The sequence below is a fragment of the Anopheles maculipalpis genome, chromosome 3RL (assembly GCF_943734695.1).
Source record: "Anopheles maculipalpis chromosome 3RL, idAnoMacuDA_375_x, whole genome shotgun sequence".
In the NCBI taxonomy this organism is placed as follows: Eukaryota; Metazoa; Arthropoda; class Insecta; order Diptera; family Culicidae; genus Anopheles; species Anopheles maculipalpis.
Window position 1 is genome coordinate 24,496,860 of NC_064872.1, and position 16,977 is coordinate 24,513,836.

The following is a 16,977-nucleotide window of genomic DNA, read 5'->3' on the forward strand; positions in this document are numbered from 1 at the left end:
GTGCCATTAAGCTACCAATCCTAATAAGACAACGCTTCTGCGGGCCACAAGGTTCGACGTACGCATTTTCCTAAACGTCCTCCGAAAGACAAATCAGAAGCTAACGTCTTACGCAAAACGTAATTATTGAATAATAATGTGTTTATGGTGCATTATTAACGTACGTTCCAGGCCGGTCAACCTATGCCTCAACTCCCAACTGCTACGGAAACAAATTGGTCGATCTTTAGCACGGTCCGTTCCCTGCAGCGAGCGTGATGCGCTTCTAGCTGCTGTCCGTTCGATTCCGTTGTACTAAATAATGAACGGCATACTACAAATAGATTCACCAGCTGAACCGTACTGATAGCGGGATGCATTTTGAAGATTCCTGGGACAGTGTCGTTCGTTCGTTCGCTGTAGTCCACTGTCAGGTGTCGGTAGGTTAGTCCTCCCGAATGCATTATTATTCCAATTTGCACAGGAAATGGTCCTACTGGCTTGGGGGTTGAGTTCCTGCGTATTGAAAGACGAGCTTAAGGGACATGTTGTATAACATATTAGGAGGTAAATTAAATGTGTAAGCAGCCGTTTAGGCTAGTAAAAGAAAGGGCAATGATACACTTTAGCGCCTGCAGCTATGCAGTGTGTGTTGCTTTTTCCTGATGAGAGGATTTATACTAAGGGAATTTCGGGATATTTATTAAAAGAAACAGTGCCTAAATGTATGCAATTTTTGAACCACATCACCTGAAGATATGCAAATTGGGTACAATATCATCTTACTAACAAGCTTATCATCTGTATACGACCTAAAAGCGGGTTTATTTAGCTACAAGTTTGCTCCCGAGCACAGAACAAACATTTAATTTTACAAGTTCATGCGTAGGAACAGCTTCAAAAACCGACACACTACATCGCTTGTCGTCGAGGAACAAGCAATATCGCAAGACAAATTTACATTACGAATTATTTCGATGCCACGGGGTTTTTGACACCGCTGCTTGAAAACCTACCCACCGTCCGGGGGCCAAACTATAAGTGTTTTCGTCCTATGGAGTGCTTAAATGCTAAAGTCAAATAACCACCACCGTTGACTGTCTGACTACTACTGCTTCACAAACAATACCACTACTACCATCCTGCCGTGGTCCCCGCCAAAGTGGTCCCGAGCTATTTCCCTCACATATAAACACACCTTCATTCTACCTTTTGGTGGGAGAAGAAAGCCCGGTACTATTTTCTTAAGATGTCTTCCCAAATATTCTTCCCCCATTACACACTATGTGGATCTGAAAAGCGAAGCACTTACCCAATAGTCACCCAAAAAAACAGTCTTCCGGAGGGAACGAGGAATAATGGACCTCGTAGATCCTTAAGGAGTTGCTGTGAAGACAACAAACGGGTAGTGTGCTTCTGTAGTGACTTATTGTACTGTGTTTTGCAGTGTTTCTTTGTGCCATAGTTTTCACTAGTAGCGGAATGGAAGACCGGTTCGTCTGTTCTTGGAGGAAGTTTTGGGTTTCCCACTTAAGAATAACTGCATCACTACCCACTCTGTCTCACCACACAACCGGCAGAGGTGACGCGGAAAGTGGTTGGAAAAGCAAGGAGACCGGTGAGAGAAAGTTTTAATTAAGGAAATATTTGCTCTACCGCTTCCACTCGATGATGGAGCACCTTTCCCAATTCTAGCCGTGTTTATATGGTTAGATCCGGTGCAGGGATAAGCTTAGGAACATACAGCCATACACAAACTACCGGGGAGCAAAACTACCAAGTGTGTTGTCTTTAATTCGAGCCTTCACCGGGGCAATGGCGTGTGTAAAAGATAGTTTGATCTTACCAACTTCAGGTTGAATTCTTCCCCAACAAACGGTGACTACTGGCTTAGTAAATGGTCCTCTTGCTTCCGTTCCACATGCTGCAGAGTGCTAATAGTTCTGTGATGATGATTTCATCATCTCGTCCCACTCATCAAACCATCAATACCCCACAACGTTATGGCACTGGAACGGGGAAACGGGCGGAAAGGTTTTACTCTCTAATCATTTCCTAATTATGTGCATCACTCGTACGGCCGCGCACGAGTGTATGTGTGTGTCTGTTGAACCGTAATCTGATTCACCATTTATATGTGTTTGCAAACGCGCCTTGTTCACTCCATAAATTGTCCATTACGCTAATTATGCGGCCCAGTCCGATGGCCAGGACGAAGGTGGAAAAGGACCACTGAAGACACCTAAATGGATCCATTTGTAGTTGATGCGATGTGTTTCGGGACTAATTTCATCGCTGTCCGATCCGAATCGAATTAATGCTGCCAAAGGGTATTTAGCGAGCCTTGTCTCTATTATACTGCTCCACCGGTACACCACTATGCGCGTCACAGCCCTCTGAGCTCTTATCTAAAAACTCTGCCCTCTGTAATTGACTAACTCTTTTTATCGTTTTTTTTCTCTATCTCTTCCCATCACAACAGATGCATCATCCGATCCAGATGAAGCCGGCTGACAGCGAGAATCGAAATGGTAAGTGGAAAAATGAATCGTACTCTGACAGGCAGAATTGTTCCGGGATTGTGTGTTTATCCGGAGAATTGGAGAAACCGTACATTTATTCCCCCTGATTGGCAAGAAACTTTTCTCGAGGATTGAATATCGGTTCCCGTATCGTATTTTAATTAAATTCAATTGACCTCAAACCTCCGGAAAGTTAATTCTGCGGAAGCCTCAAATCTCAATCCGGAAGGTAGTGGTGGTGGCAGTGCAAAACAGAGAAAAGATTGATTTTACAATCGATTGCCCTGCTGCACAGCACAGTACAAATCAAAAATCCTTAACACCTACATCCTTCGGGATCTTCAGTAAGAAGGAAGACTAGAGACAACTTGCACCGGTACCGATGGTTGACTTCCCCGTTTAAGTGATTGTCAATTTCAATTCTTCCGCCATGGCTCATTGCCAGTGGAGCAGCAGCAGTCTCATGTTCCTCCCGAGTAGTGGAAGCACTCAAGCTTTAAATTAAATGTGAATGTTTTGGAATATATACGTATCCCTCGGAACAAGTTCTGCAGTAATCCTAGAATTAGAACTTTATGGAGAAGTCAGAAAGCGTATGAGGTTTGATATTTTATGTTCAGCTGTCAGAAGGGGAAACTCAGTTCGATTCGCTGGAAACAAAATATGCAACTGAGGATTAACTCTGTCCAGGACATTGGAATTGAACGTGGCACTGTGACTAATTCCTTTCAACTTTTCTTGGAGGGTTTTTTTTGTCTTCCACTACAAATAGTACAACTCCATAGGATTACTTTCATGTAACATCAATGACTAGGATCAACCTTCGTATTGTATCTCCAGGGATTAACTATTGAAGTTACTTGCATCCCTACCGATGTATGTACAGGTGTAAACAGCCTTCCAGCCCTTAAACCACAACCTACATTCATCCACTAACAATCCTTACAATACACCCGTATATCCCATACTCAACTGTTCTATTGACGCTTCAGCAAATAATAACAACTTTCTCAATTAAACTTTTTCCTTTCCTTCGCTTCCAAATTCGTTTGAGTCACGCCACACGGCGACGATCATGGTTACGGTCGCCCGTTGTCCTCTGTCCCATGCGCAGAACGGTTGACGGTGCCATACAGTCAACCACTGATAAATGGTCGTCCGACACGACATTCATCCACCGCAGCCAGAAAGTCCTGCCTTCCGAAGAGTCGTCGGTCGAACGGAAGGAACGATGGCTTTAAACAAAACCAACTCGCTCGATGTGAAGGTTTTCCACCTGTGCAAAGGAAATGTGTAAATAGTCATTTTCCCATTTTTTTTCGCTCTTGATGTCCTTTATTGAGGGCGATTCGATCGGTGCGCGATCTCGCAATTTACTTATTGCCCATGTTTATCGCTATCCGTTTTTTGTGAAGCATTTGTTGCGTATGTGTGGCCATTTGTACTGCAATAAAATGAACGCATACAAAAAATCTGTTACAAAAAAAAAAAAAAAACTTAAGAACTTGCTAACGATGGATGTCCATAAACGACAAAGAAATAGACGAGAATTGAACTTCAGCAAAAAAATCTGATTGAAAGCTATGAAAAATGTCCTTCCAAGGATTCAGTACAAGACAGGAAACCAGATACCATAAAAAAGAATCCCTGATCTTCACTACGAAACCCACTGAAAGTGTGAAAGAAGTTTGGGAAATTGAAGCGCGTCGGTCCGGAAATTTGAAGAATTCAGTTATCAGTGTCACTTTTCTTACATTAATACTGTGCCACCAAAACCCGCGCAATGTGCAGTGGTGAAGTGTCCATTCGTTAGGAAGGACGTGAAGCAAAGATTGATGAGAAAAGCGTGGCCACAACGTGCCTGCCAACTTCCAACGGAAATGAAGTAACCGATAACAACCGACCGATGTGGTTGCATCAGCATCATCACCATTATCGTTGTATTCTGCCCTGTTAAGCGCGTCTTTTCGATTTAAAATGGCCCACCATGACCCTGAGCAGACAGGAGATCAATTAATTTGATGTCTATTTCGTTCGGTGCCCCCAACCAAGCGGTAGCGGATTGAACACAATACAAAAACGGTTAGCCTTTGTTTCACCATCTTTAGAAAGATTCTGGTCATATCTCAAGTCTCTTTTTTTTTTCGCTCCCATACCTCAGTATATTCGGTTTTCGGAAAAAATACTTACCCATTTCTGCCTGCATTTTGCTTTTAAAAGATCCTTCCATTCCTTATGCGCTGTCGGTTATTGTTTCTTCTTTGCATTTCAAATCTATCCACCAAAAGGCATACTGCCGGCTCCAACGCTGCCAATAGCTGGGGAAAACGAAAATATTCAAATAGAAATGATTCCTTTCATTAAATTTAATTTTAATAATTAAGGGCTGATGATGCTGACCCGAAACAACCGAACAGAGAAGTCCCGTGCCAACCAAACCGACGGTTAGTACACACAAACGCCGGATTGGTCCTGCGTGCACGTGGAGCACCCGGGATCCGTCGTACATTCTGTAGATTGGTTTTTGAATGTTGCATTTATTCAGTGGAGTCCTTTTTGTCGGTTTTTGTTTCTCCATTTTTTTTTCGCTTCACAAAACCAACCTCAAAACCCACCCGAAACAGGGAAAAGTAAATGGAATAAAAGGCGCACTTCCATTGGTAGGACCGCAACAATTTGCACTGGGACAAGGATACGGATAAGGACGAAAGCGAGGAAGGAGTAGTAGAAGGGAATAAAAAGGAGCAAAAAAAAAGGGATGCGAAGGTTTCGGAACAGAAACGATTTCCTATTTCTACTTGCTGTTGCCGACTTGGGCAGTCGAGCAGATTACTTGCCAGGTCGTCGCTGGGAGCAAAAAGTAACCAGCGCAAATAAAGAACACATGTTTATTAGTGAGAATTGGTCGTGGTGCACAGTTTTCACGATTGGCATTTCGCTAATTTCACTTAACCTGGGTTAATTTAATAATGGTCCTTCCATATTCGAGGTTATATGGCCGGCCTTTGAATAACTTACCCACAACTATGGAGCAGTAGGGTTTGGGACTGAACAAGATGGTAGACGAAAAACGCTTGTTTTCTGAAGGAGACCAACATTTACTAGTTTTCTTGACTTTGATTTACCGTAGTAAATGCTCGATATCCGGTCGATTCGATATACGGTCTCTTCAGTTAACAGCTTAAGCTGACTTTTTTCTCGTTTATTTGTAGTGGCTTTAAGTGTCAGAGACTATATTCGCCTCTCACTTTAGCTGACTCAAAAGAACAAAAAATATTAGAGATGACCACTTAGTTAGTAATACTTTTTGCAACGGTCGTTTGCTGTTGTAAACACGCAACAGTCGAGTCGGCAGGTCATTTGACAGCTCCTTTCGTTCAATGTGCAACTCAACGAACAGGTCAGCTTCGTTCAAAACATAACTTTTTGACAGTTGGACGTGAACGTAAACTCTGTGGACGTGAAGGCGCGATTGCCTAGTGGTTTGATAAAGTGATAAAAAAGCGATGTTGCATGCGTTTCAAACTATGAGCAATAAAACAGTGTACAGACGACAAAAGTGTTTCGAATGTGCGAAACAAATCCTTTGCTCGTACTCCATGCAATCAACAGGATATACGTTCTACATGGGGCCGATGTGTAGAAGGTGTTTGTGGTTCGGCGATCGGCGGCTTCGGCATTACGAGATGCCTAGAGGTTTTGGTTTTTCCAAGAAATCTCTGTTTTCGGTTGTGTGCAAATTGTATACCTCTTTTGCCTTTCTTTTCTTTTTAGGTGAGTGACCAATCTGCGTGAACACATTCGGATAAACATTCGGCTTAGTTTTGGAGGAAGATGGGCGGTAATAGTTCCGATCGTAAGTAAACACATAACCTAGTTGAGATAAAATATTGTTCTGTGGGACTTTGATCAATTGAAGTCCTGCATTTTGTCGAAGTTATTGAAGCAATATTCTTTAAAAAGTAAAAAAAAACATATTTCCAAATGAATTTTCCTGTCGGACTCTCTGACAAGGATCTCGTGCCTCGTTCATCTACTATTACCGACTAGTTTAAAGTTTTAAACCCTGTGTACAACAGTGTGTTTGCTAGCTCTAAACGAAGTTCCCAACCATCATCACAATGTCCAGCAAACATTAATAATCTTATGCGCCAGACAGGCGTTCGGTGTTTGGCGGATGTCAAGCACCAGCACAACAACCACTACTTCAAACGGAACACACTTTTTTCGCGTGCCATCAACTCAGGACTGGTACTGCGAATCCGTACTCCCTTTGTTGCCAGCATATATTTTTAAAAGCTCAAAAGGGCTTTTTTTTGTTGTGCACAATCCTGCAGTGAACATCAACAGACCCTACGACTAGGACATGGATGACAGCGGACATTGTGCAGCCTTTTTTATGTTCTACTACTGCTGCTGCTGAGGAATTGTTTTAGATTTTCCCACCTCTTACCTCCACCAATGTTTCCGAGTTCCGTTTGTAGCTAACAGTTTCTTTCGATAGGTTCCCGCTTGTGTGTCCTATCCGGTAGTTGTTGGACTGTAGACTGGTGCTCCTGAAACCGCCGGGACACACGCTGAACCAATTTTATGAACGTGTAGTGCATATAAACAATTTTTCATATATCCTCCTTACTCGTAAACGAGGGCTGCTGTACCAGAGGGTGTAGATCTTTCTTTCTCTCTCTCCCGGATTTCGAACAAAAACCGTCGGAAAATTGCACTAGCCTCCGATTATTGTGCTGTAAGATGTATTTTTTCTGTTTTTTCCGTGTCCTTCTCTTTCTCTCGTTGCCCTCCGCATTCCGCCAATGAAACCCAGTGTTTGGGTTGTAACATACGATGACCACCGGGAAGGAGTACATAAAGCACAGGGAGCAATATACGGATTGCCCTTGCAACCAACAACAAGCGGCCTATGGCATCAGTTTTTACTATATTTCAGAAACTAAACCTCCCAAAACTACAAGCGCTTTCCTGTAGTTGGAGGTGCAATTTCTTGTGCCTTTTCGATATTTCAATGTTTAGTGCTTTGTTTATCGCGCGGCATTAGTTTATGTCTGGAAAGGGAGGGAGTGCTGTTGGCCATTGTGTATCCTGTTGGTCGCAGTTTGTTTGGGTTTGTTTTATAGACACCCTTGGTCCCTAGATTGTATGGTATAATTTTCCAGATTTGTGTCAATTGTAGGGTCATTCTGGGACAGCTTTTTATGATGATCTAGATTGCTTCCGATGCAGCTTTAGTGTTGTTGTCGGTATTGTTCCTTGTACTAGTCATGTAATGGACATATGTGGACAATGGATCAAAGTTGTCGGTTGCTCATCATATCGTGTACCCGGTTTAGGTTGGAACTATGAAGCTCTCAAACGTTTCCAAAGACATCAACATGGTTGGAGAATTGGTCAGCAGTCCTTCACTAGCATCAAGAATTAATCTAATTTTCCCTTGAAGTTTCACTCTCCCATCGCTCTTGTCACAGAACGTGTTTGGACGACCCACGTAAATCTAATGCTACCCGGTGTCCTCCGCACCTTAAATTGAATGTCACACACCTTTGATCAACCTCAATGGTAACCACTTATCCAGTGTTAGTACCGGGTTGATCCTTAACTAATTAAAACCAAACTTTATCGTACCAGTCGAATCCGGACGAAGCTGGGACATCGATTCAATCGAACGGAATACGCAAATGTCAAACCCTATGGTTTTGTGGTAGTGCAGCGGGCACCTTAATTGAAACCAACGATCCCGAACCGGCGACACGGCTGGATGTCCTGTTGCCGCTGTCGGTGGAGGATGCCTGAGAAGATTTGCGAATTGGAGGCGAAATCGAGTTTTCTTAAACGACGATCTCTTCCTCCCGAGGACGACGACCACGACGCGAGCAATGTGAGATTTATTGGGTGTAAAATTGTCATTTGCATCTGTGCCCGCGGTTGCATTTGCGTGAAAAATCGGAACGAAAGAGACACACACACACATACACACAGGCGGGCGCACCACAAACTGCAACCCCAATTGTACTTTGCGTTGTGAGGTGATGGTTGGTCGGAATGCTGTTTGCATTGTGGCGGATTTTCTTCGTGCCGAGTGCGGGGTGTCAGATTCGGGTGAAAGAAAACATTTCCATCCATTCCCATCGCTTTAGCTTTTAAAATAGAATCAACATGGGAAAACACGATGCGACCATGCATCGGTGTCGTCGTTGGGGGCGGTGTTGCGGGTGGCCATTTTTCTTTTTGTTTGGCAACAGCCAACACGAGACACGGTATCCGTTCTTCGGTGAGTTTATCGAAGGGCATTGACATATAAATTGGTGCATTGGTTTTGGGGTGGTGGTTTTGCGTTTTCCTAGTCGGATTCGAAAGCGGATGTGAGCCAGAGTTCAAGAAACTGTAACATGTATTCTAGATTATTTTAAGAAGAGAATTTTAAAGTCTAGGAACAACAAAGCATCAAAGTCGATGCCTCAATAAGGTCTGTATATCAGTTCTTCTTGTAAAGTATTCTGCGGTTTAGTTTCATAGATGGATACATACAGCTTTTCTGACCACTAAACTCAACCCCAATGCTTTAAACGACGGTGGAACACTCTTGGGAACCTCCTCCAATAGTACAATCGACGTCTGTTCCGATGTCGTTTCTGGAATGCGCGCGTGTCGTATGAAGTACCAGAGCAATATAGTCGTAGCCTTCGCCCTTTCTTTAGGAACCATATGTCCACTATTCTTTCATGGTGGATTGTAGGATTTTTTGTTGTCCACGGCCTCTCTTATTCTGTACACACCAAATCCCAGCCCCTAGCGGTTATAGACAAACGACATCGACACATGGTTCCGTTGTTAGTCGGAGGTTTATGTTTTATACTTTTCCGTGGTCATTCCACACCATATGGCGGATGTGGACATGCGGATATCACTCTCCTTCCACCATCACGCTACTTCCTGTGTCGTTCCAACCAACACCGACACTAGGGGCAAGACCCGTTCGGCGTTTAACCGTGTTACGTTCCTTGGTGGGCACCACCGGTGATGATCGGCGAGAACCATGTTTTGCGGTTGACCTGTTAATTTATGCTGAGTGCGTTTACCCGACCCCAAAAACCAACCCCATAAGCATACGGTGTCTGGCGCGTGCTATTGCTGGTGGTGGTGTGTCATTCGATGCTCCGAGTGCGATTATGGATGTTGTCACCAAATTTTAATGACCAATTTTTTCATTATTCGTCGCAGCACGTCTCGGTTTTTTTAAAATGAGTTTTCTTTCCCACTGGTTAGCTCGTCCGTTGGTCACTGGCTGGGCTATTAATCAGCGTGCGAGCGTAAACTAGCGATAATTTTTCCACCGAAACCTTATGAATCGGCCCTGAAAAGTCACAAGAAACACACATTCTATCAGAGAGTGTAGGAGGTCGGCAATTTCTCCAACATTCTTTCAATGGACCTCAGCTCTCGGGCCAGCAGCTTCATCAGCGGCACAGATTATAATGATGACGATGATCACCGACGGCGCACAAATGACGCGCGGTTTTAACAGCTGTGTCCATGTTTGACAAGCACTTAATTATCGTTCTAGCTTACTTGGTAGTAGGTGCTCTCGGTGGACGAAGTTTTTTTTGTAACTCGGATTTGGCAGCGTTACTACTTATCTTTTCTATTGCAATACTACCCGTATGTTAGAGAAGTATTTAGCAAATAAAATTTAAAAAAAAAATTTTCTTTTTAAATACATCTAACATTAAATTGGAACACGTAAACACGCTAACACTCATCAGCATTAGAAGCGATGCAGGGGAAGTAGCTGCTAGCACTTCTGTTCCCAAAGCTACGGGAGGACATTACGTTACAATGTTAATTAGAAACTGAAAGTGAAATTTAATCATCTTCTTCTCACGTCCAGCAATGCCCCCTGTAACTTAACCGTAACTAACGGCCATGTCCATCCGGCCGTAAACTTAGGCATGAAAATGCGAACGTATAGCGTGCCGAGAGAGCGCTTCTGAAACAGAAAACTCTCCTCGCCATAATGACGGCTCTTTCCCTTCGGGTCACTTCAGAGCAACGCTACACCAAACTGCTGTCGTCACCGTCAAGTCAAAATGAAGTGGTATGACACGGGGACAGACTTAACTGTCTTGATACTGTTGCTGCTGCTCTGGCCGTTGGCGATTGTTACAGAATCTGCCCTGAGGAAGCACGCGCGGCGGCACGAGTGGTCGGTTCCGGCTTCCTTTTGCCGTCCCAGTATCACATTGCGCGAGAGTGTATAGTTTTTTTTTTTTAATTCGTTTCGAGCTCTCGGCAACCCTCACACACCTTCTGCGGCTATGCACACGTCCTGGCAAGTGCAGTCTCATGTTATAGCACTATGCGCTGTGCCAGTTGGTAATAGTTGTTGCACTAGCGTTTAGTCATTAATTATGGTTTCTTTTCGCTTTCGGTCAGCAGATCGAGGAATTCGTCGTGCCCCTGGTGGGGGTTGATGGCCCCGTGGCTGACATTTGACCAGCGATGGTTTTAGCAAGTGGACGACAAGTTGGTCTTCCCTCTTCCGGCTTAAAGAAGCACCACACAAACTGATGCCGCCTGATTGCAAGAGCTGTGTCCACATCAGTAGTAGGGAAAAGGAAATTTAATCAACGAAACACACAACAGGGTTTCCGTTTTCCCGGAACGCGGTTAGTATATGAGCATTTCGCGAAAACGTTGAGGGGAGATCAACGGTAAAAATGTCTGGCTTTTCATTATGAATCTTGTGTAGCCTTTGTTGCTGTTTCCGGAGTTTTTATTGGCGTTGCAGGTTGCACTACCGGCAGATAGGGCGTGTGTATATGAGAGAAAAGCTTATTAAATGAGCTATCAACATCAGGTCGTGATTTTAATGTTGTATCTAAGAAGATCAAAGCGTATTTGTTGGAGTTACAATTCCTTGGTTGAATTGGTAGAATAATGCAAACTTCAAGAAATTGAACTGAGTTCCCATCTTTTGAAATCAAAATTGGAGGTTCATTGCGGATCGTTTAAAGACATATTGCTAGTCACTAAAACTGTGCAACATGAGAACCCTTAGCACTCTATTCCCTACGGTATGTATATGGAGCCGTGTACTGTTTGATTTTCAAGCTCAATTGACAACCGTCTATACCTCTAGACGATATCACATTACATCCTATTTTGCCCATTTAATGCACACCTGTACTTCGTTCAATTGAGCTTTTCTATGCTCGAATAGCTCTCCTTGTTTTCGTTTAATTTGTCGTTTGTCTTTTTACCGATTTGCGGTACTACGGTACTGACCAACTTTTCGGTATCGTGTACACAGTGCAAGACTTGCTTGCTTGACAGTTATAAGAAGCGTACGACGGTAGTAAACTAACTTTCTGTCGTCTGTTTGTGGGGCCGAACTGGCGGAGATGTGTGTGATATCCTATTGCCTTCTGTAAAGGCAACCATTGAAAAGGTGCAGCGTGTGCAGTTTGGGAATATTACTGGGTTTTGAAGTCTGTGGATGCGTGCAAAAGACACATACCAAAAGCAAAGACACCCCGCCGGGTTGTATATGAGCTTTATGAACAATCGGATGAAACAGACGGCTGTTCGGGGAAGCATATGTGCCATCTCATACCAATTCGGAAGTGGTAAAAATCTTTCCTGCTGGAAGTGCCTCGGCAGGCTTCCGGTGCATGGGGTCAGAAGAGGTGAACTCTCTCCATTCTGTGTATGTGATGAGGAAGCTCATTGGTCGGATCAAAGAAGAAGTGGTGGGAAAGTGGGGCAAACACAAAGAGATGCCTTTATTTTGGTGCACAGTTATGGGTACGGGACATTGATTTGCAGAAATGAAAAACCAAAGCGTGGAGGAGGACCTAAAGGATGCAAACAGGGCAGATGGAATAAGTTGGCAGTAGTAGGTTCCTGGCTCATGATTGTGTAGCAGCAGAAGGAGGATGATTTTGAATTGTATAAGCCTTTGATGTTTAGGATTGGGTGTGTTTGACTGAAAATAGAAACTGTTGCCCGTACCGAATGAGTGTAGGGAGATGTGAAGCGTTCTGTCAATTTCCTTTCATCTTCCGGTCAAGTCCGACTCTCCGGTTTGTTCTTTTCAGATGTTCATCTGCTCGTAAAAAAGCAGTTTTTAATCATCACAACGATGAAGGCAAAACTTTCCCCAAGCTTTAGATTATGATTTGCCTACTCATCTGTCCAGGAGGAACAGTAGGGAGCTCTTTTTTGGCTGCCCAGCTACAGAACTATTAGAAGTCTTGTCTTACGCAATAATGAGCAGTAAGAAATGTAAATGTGTCCAAAATGAGTATCTGATACATTCCGCAAGGCACTCCGCTTCAAACTGTGCCTGTAGCGAGCTTCCTGCGTAAAATGGTCGTCTTAGGCGACCCTTAATATCATCGCCAAATAAACATCTCTGACAAGCGCCACCATCACCACCATCTTCCCATGAAAGTCGTGGCTTCCGACGCATCAATCAAAACGTTCTCTTTCGCTCTGGTCGTTCTTTCTTGTAAATAGGTTCCATTTTACTCTACAACCGAACATGACATGAATGCTGCTTCACATTCTGTCGTTGCTGTGTGCAGTGGTTGAGCGGCGGTGTGTCTCATTTGTGGAAGTTAAGCCGGCGGTATATGCGTTACGTCAGCTGTTGTAAGCGTACGGAGGGAGACTTGTTGCGTGCGTGAATCTCAGACCGAACGACCAAACAGAATGATGTCGTTTGTTGAAGCTTGATCTGGCGGCACACATACGCTCTCTCTCGGTGTTGTAGAGGCCTCGCCATTAGTCATATAAGAAGGGAGAGAATTTTCGACCGGACACACCGGTGTTTGTTTTTATTTTGTTTAAATTTTATTTTATGCATAGGAATGTTTGATCTGTAAGTGGAGAAGGCTGAGAAGGACCAGTGCGCGACAAGGAAATTGTTGGCGTGTTTGAAATTAGCCGTGATGAGTGTTAATTTCTGTCAGCACATTCTTTTAATGAAATTTGAACGAGACATGTTTGGAGGTGAGTTGGATGTTGCTGCTGATACAGGAGACTTTATATGAAAGTACACATTATAATGCGATGCAAGTGCAACAAGTTTCGAGGTTATAGGTAGTGGTTTTACTCGCTTACTGCACTTGATGCGACCTACGGTTGCATGATCATGATCTCTCCAACTTGTTTGGAGATCCGGACTTGGGTTAGATGGGGCCAACACGAAAAAGAAACGTGAATTCCATCAAACCGAGAGAAATATCAAGTGGGAATTCACAGTCTAAGCGCTTATATACGTTCGATCATCGTGCACAGATTTCTACCCCGTCAGAGGGCGAACGTGAGTGTAACTTTAACACCCTGTGTGGAGCTCTCGTACACTGTTTGAGTTCCGTTTGGTGAGTGATCTTTGTTTACAGACGATCGTGGACTACAGCAAGATCGCTTCACAAGTTCGAGTTGTTTCTCCAGTTATAGCCACATCAGCGTTTTTTTATGGAAAATAATGAAATCGTTTGCAGTATTGTGAAGTCCCTTCCCTAATGCCAGGTTTCCCATCTGTGATGCATTCTCTGCCTCTCACGTGGGTAACACGCGGATCACGAGGTACCGCGTGATGATGGCTTGGCGTGATTTATGTACTTTTTTTCTCTTCTTTTAGGGAAACCCTTACACCAAGGGGGGATGCATATAGATGGTAATGATCGGCGATCGTAAGCAGTTTTCTATCTCTTTCGCTTACCTTTCAAAGCGAGCGGATAAACACACTCGATACACGAAGATAAGCAGAGAGGAGACTGCGATGAGCTGGTGTTTGCATTATAATTGGGACCCGTGGATCCCTTCTTTCCGTGCTCGGAAGACCAGCTGATAGATTTACCGGCTGGTGATTGAGTGAGAAAAAATGCGCGAGAGAACTACTCTAGAGGGACTTGACTTTGAATTTCTGGAATTGTTGATACTGATCGCGTCCCGAGGCTGAAGGTATGAAACGAAGCATGAATTTGAAATGAAGGCTGCTACCAAAATTCAACTCTCTGGCGAAGGTACATCACAACAAGTAGATTTCGTACTATTGTGACACACCTCTCTGCAGACCAATAGAGCTTGAATTCCACAACAGTCAGTCCTCCGCACCTTAGCATTTTTTTTTTCGATGCAAACAAAATATTTGTTGTGCGGCTACTTGCGATGAGTTCCGCTGAGTTTCCTTCAACCCCTTTGGGTGCGAGAGATTGGGAGAATTTGAGCGAGAGTCAGAGAGATTGAGCCACTCACCACTTCAGCAAGGTAGCTCAAATAGACAACAACTAAGCTACACCGTACCAGAGCTCGAGCGATCGAGCGCACGCCGTTTCCCGCCGCGTTCATTGTTCATTGCATGCGCGTGTATGAAATATATATTAGCTTTCTGAGTTGCGTTGCGAGTTTTGTTTCAGCAACGGCCGCGTGCACTCTTGGCCCTGTCGTCGGCTGTTTGGTCGCGCCCGTTTTTTGTTGCTGTTGTTGCTGGGAGCGGGAGTTGTTCGTTCGTGGGTGCGTGTGCTATTGGGTAGCACACGCGCTGCCGCCAGATAGAGCGCGGATAGGGTTAGTTTAGTGAAGCTAGTAGCGCGCCTAGTGGTGTGCGCTAGTGCATTTCGCTGTGAGCGGGCGCGTTGTGTGCTATTTGTCCGGGAGTCGAAGCGTTCGCGGCGCGCTGCATTCGACGACGACGACAGTGCGAAAATTGATCTATTCTGCATTCAATTGTTCTCTCGACGTGTTTTTAAGTGGTCGAGCCGGTGTTTGTGTGTGTGTGTGTGTGTTCGTGTATGTTCTACTAGCCTAGTTTTGGTAGTAGATATTGTAGCTGTCGTCGTCGCACCTACTCCATATCCAGGTGGAGGTAGTGGTGGTGGTGGGCTGCTTATAAGTGATCGTTAAAACGGAAATAGTGCCATGAATCAAGCAGCAGCAACAGCAACGGCATCAGCAGCAGTAGTGCATTATGAAGAGTTGACATCACCTCCGCTCCTGCACTTTTACGGAGGTGGAGATGGTGTGGGTGCCAGCCTACCGGATGCCTGTGTTGCCCAACATCGATTGCTCGGTACCGGTGTGCTTGCATCAAGCGTATCACCAACCTCGATCGTACCAGCGTCCGCGACACCAACATCGGTACCAACGGCTATCACTTACTCTTCGTCCTCGCCATCCTCGCTATCGCCATCATCATTGTCATCTTCGTCCTGTGTAGAGTGAGTGTTGTTGATCCTCCTGCCGGTTGCACACACTAACATCTTACCGACAGTGATGATCGTGATCATGTAGTGTGATCTCTTGATTATGTGTCTGTGCGAGTTCTTGAAGATCCTGTCTTACAAATTATCCACACGCATCAACACACACTACACCTAAAGTCTCCTGAGACATTTACCGTCCAAAACCAAACCAAAAACCCCCCTATTCCAAAACGGGATTCACCCTTATTACGTACCTGTTGCACGTCGTCATCGTCAACAACGCCAACCATAAGCGATTTCCAGACGGTGCTGGTAGTTGTATCGTTCGAGTTGGGGGTTTTGTGGATAACTCACGCATTGGCGGGAATGTCGAAAGCAACAAGCGACCACATCGCGATCGCTTGCGACATCATGTCATTTGAATTTGAAATTACACCTGAAGCGTACATACTACACATACACACTGTGGTTTTGCGTGTGAGTAATGCTATAAGCCGTGTACAAAGTAAGATCGCAAAATTGTTCTACCGCCATTCTCCATGAAGCATGATCCAAAGAAAGAAGCAAAAGTTGGAGTATTATTCAAACGAAGGTGCTTAGTAATCTCCGGAGGAATTTTCAACCAGTGTCTTAACCACCGTGACCGGATATTGATTAGCGCCTTCTTCTTCAATGCTACTGATGCGTATCGTGGCTCTCTGTGTCTTTCACACCTTTCCGTATCGAACGTATGCAGTTCACGGGCAGAATCCGTGTCTTTAAGGTGGTAATTTGAGGTTCTCTCGGTTTAACAGATCGGTCATGAGTTTTTCACGACGTGGTACCAACGAAACCACCGTGCGCGTCCTGCTGTGGAGTGGCGTTGTTTTGCATGCGATGCATGGCTGTGGCCGATGTGATGGAGAGTTGTAGATAGCAGCACGGTAAATGGACGTGTATTTGCTTGAGTGAAAATGGAACACAGTAACACTGATTAGCATCGTTGGTTTGACAATATGCAAAGTTTCACGTTTTAAGTCTGACGTGGCGAGTCTGCTACGTGTGGGCTTTGGAACAATATTGTACAGGCGGTTAAAGTTATCTGGAGATGCGCTGCTATGAGATGAAATACGAGGCAAGTTGAAGGCATTTAAAGTATCTGGATTATGAACAGAGTATGCATTTGACAGCACTTTGTCAGTTGCAGTGAACCTTCGTTATTTTTTGGTGAAACATTCCAAAACGAGCGCACAGAAGTCCTACAAAAACGGAAG

At 44.4% G+C, this 16,977-nt stretch overlaps 1 protein-coding gene across 4 annotated transcripts in view; it reads left to right on the forward strand.

The window, feature by feature from the left end:
- The window catches only part of LOC126564230 (CUGBP Elav-like family member 2), a 222,427-nt gene that overhangs the window by 126,943 nt on the left and 78,507 nt on the right, over positions 1–16,977 (forward strand). For all 4 annotated transcript variants that reach the window (XM_050221213.1, XM_050221214.1, XM_050221215.1 and 1 more), the window contains exon 4: positions 2,462–2,510. In XM_050221213.1, coding sequence (XP_050077170.1) covers positions 2,462–2,510 — 49 coding nt within the window. The remainder of the gene's footprint in view (positions 1–2,461; positions 2,511–16,977) is intronic.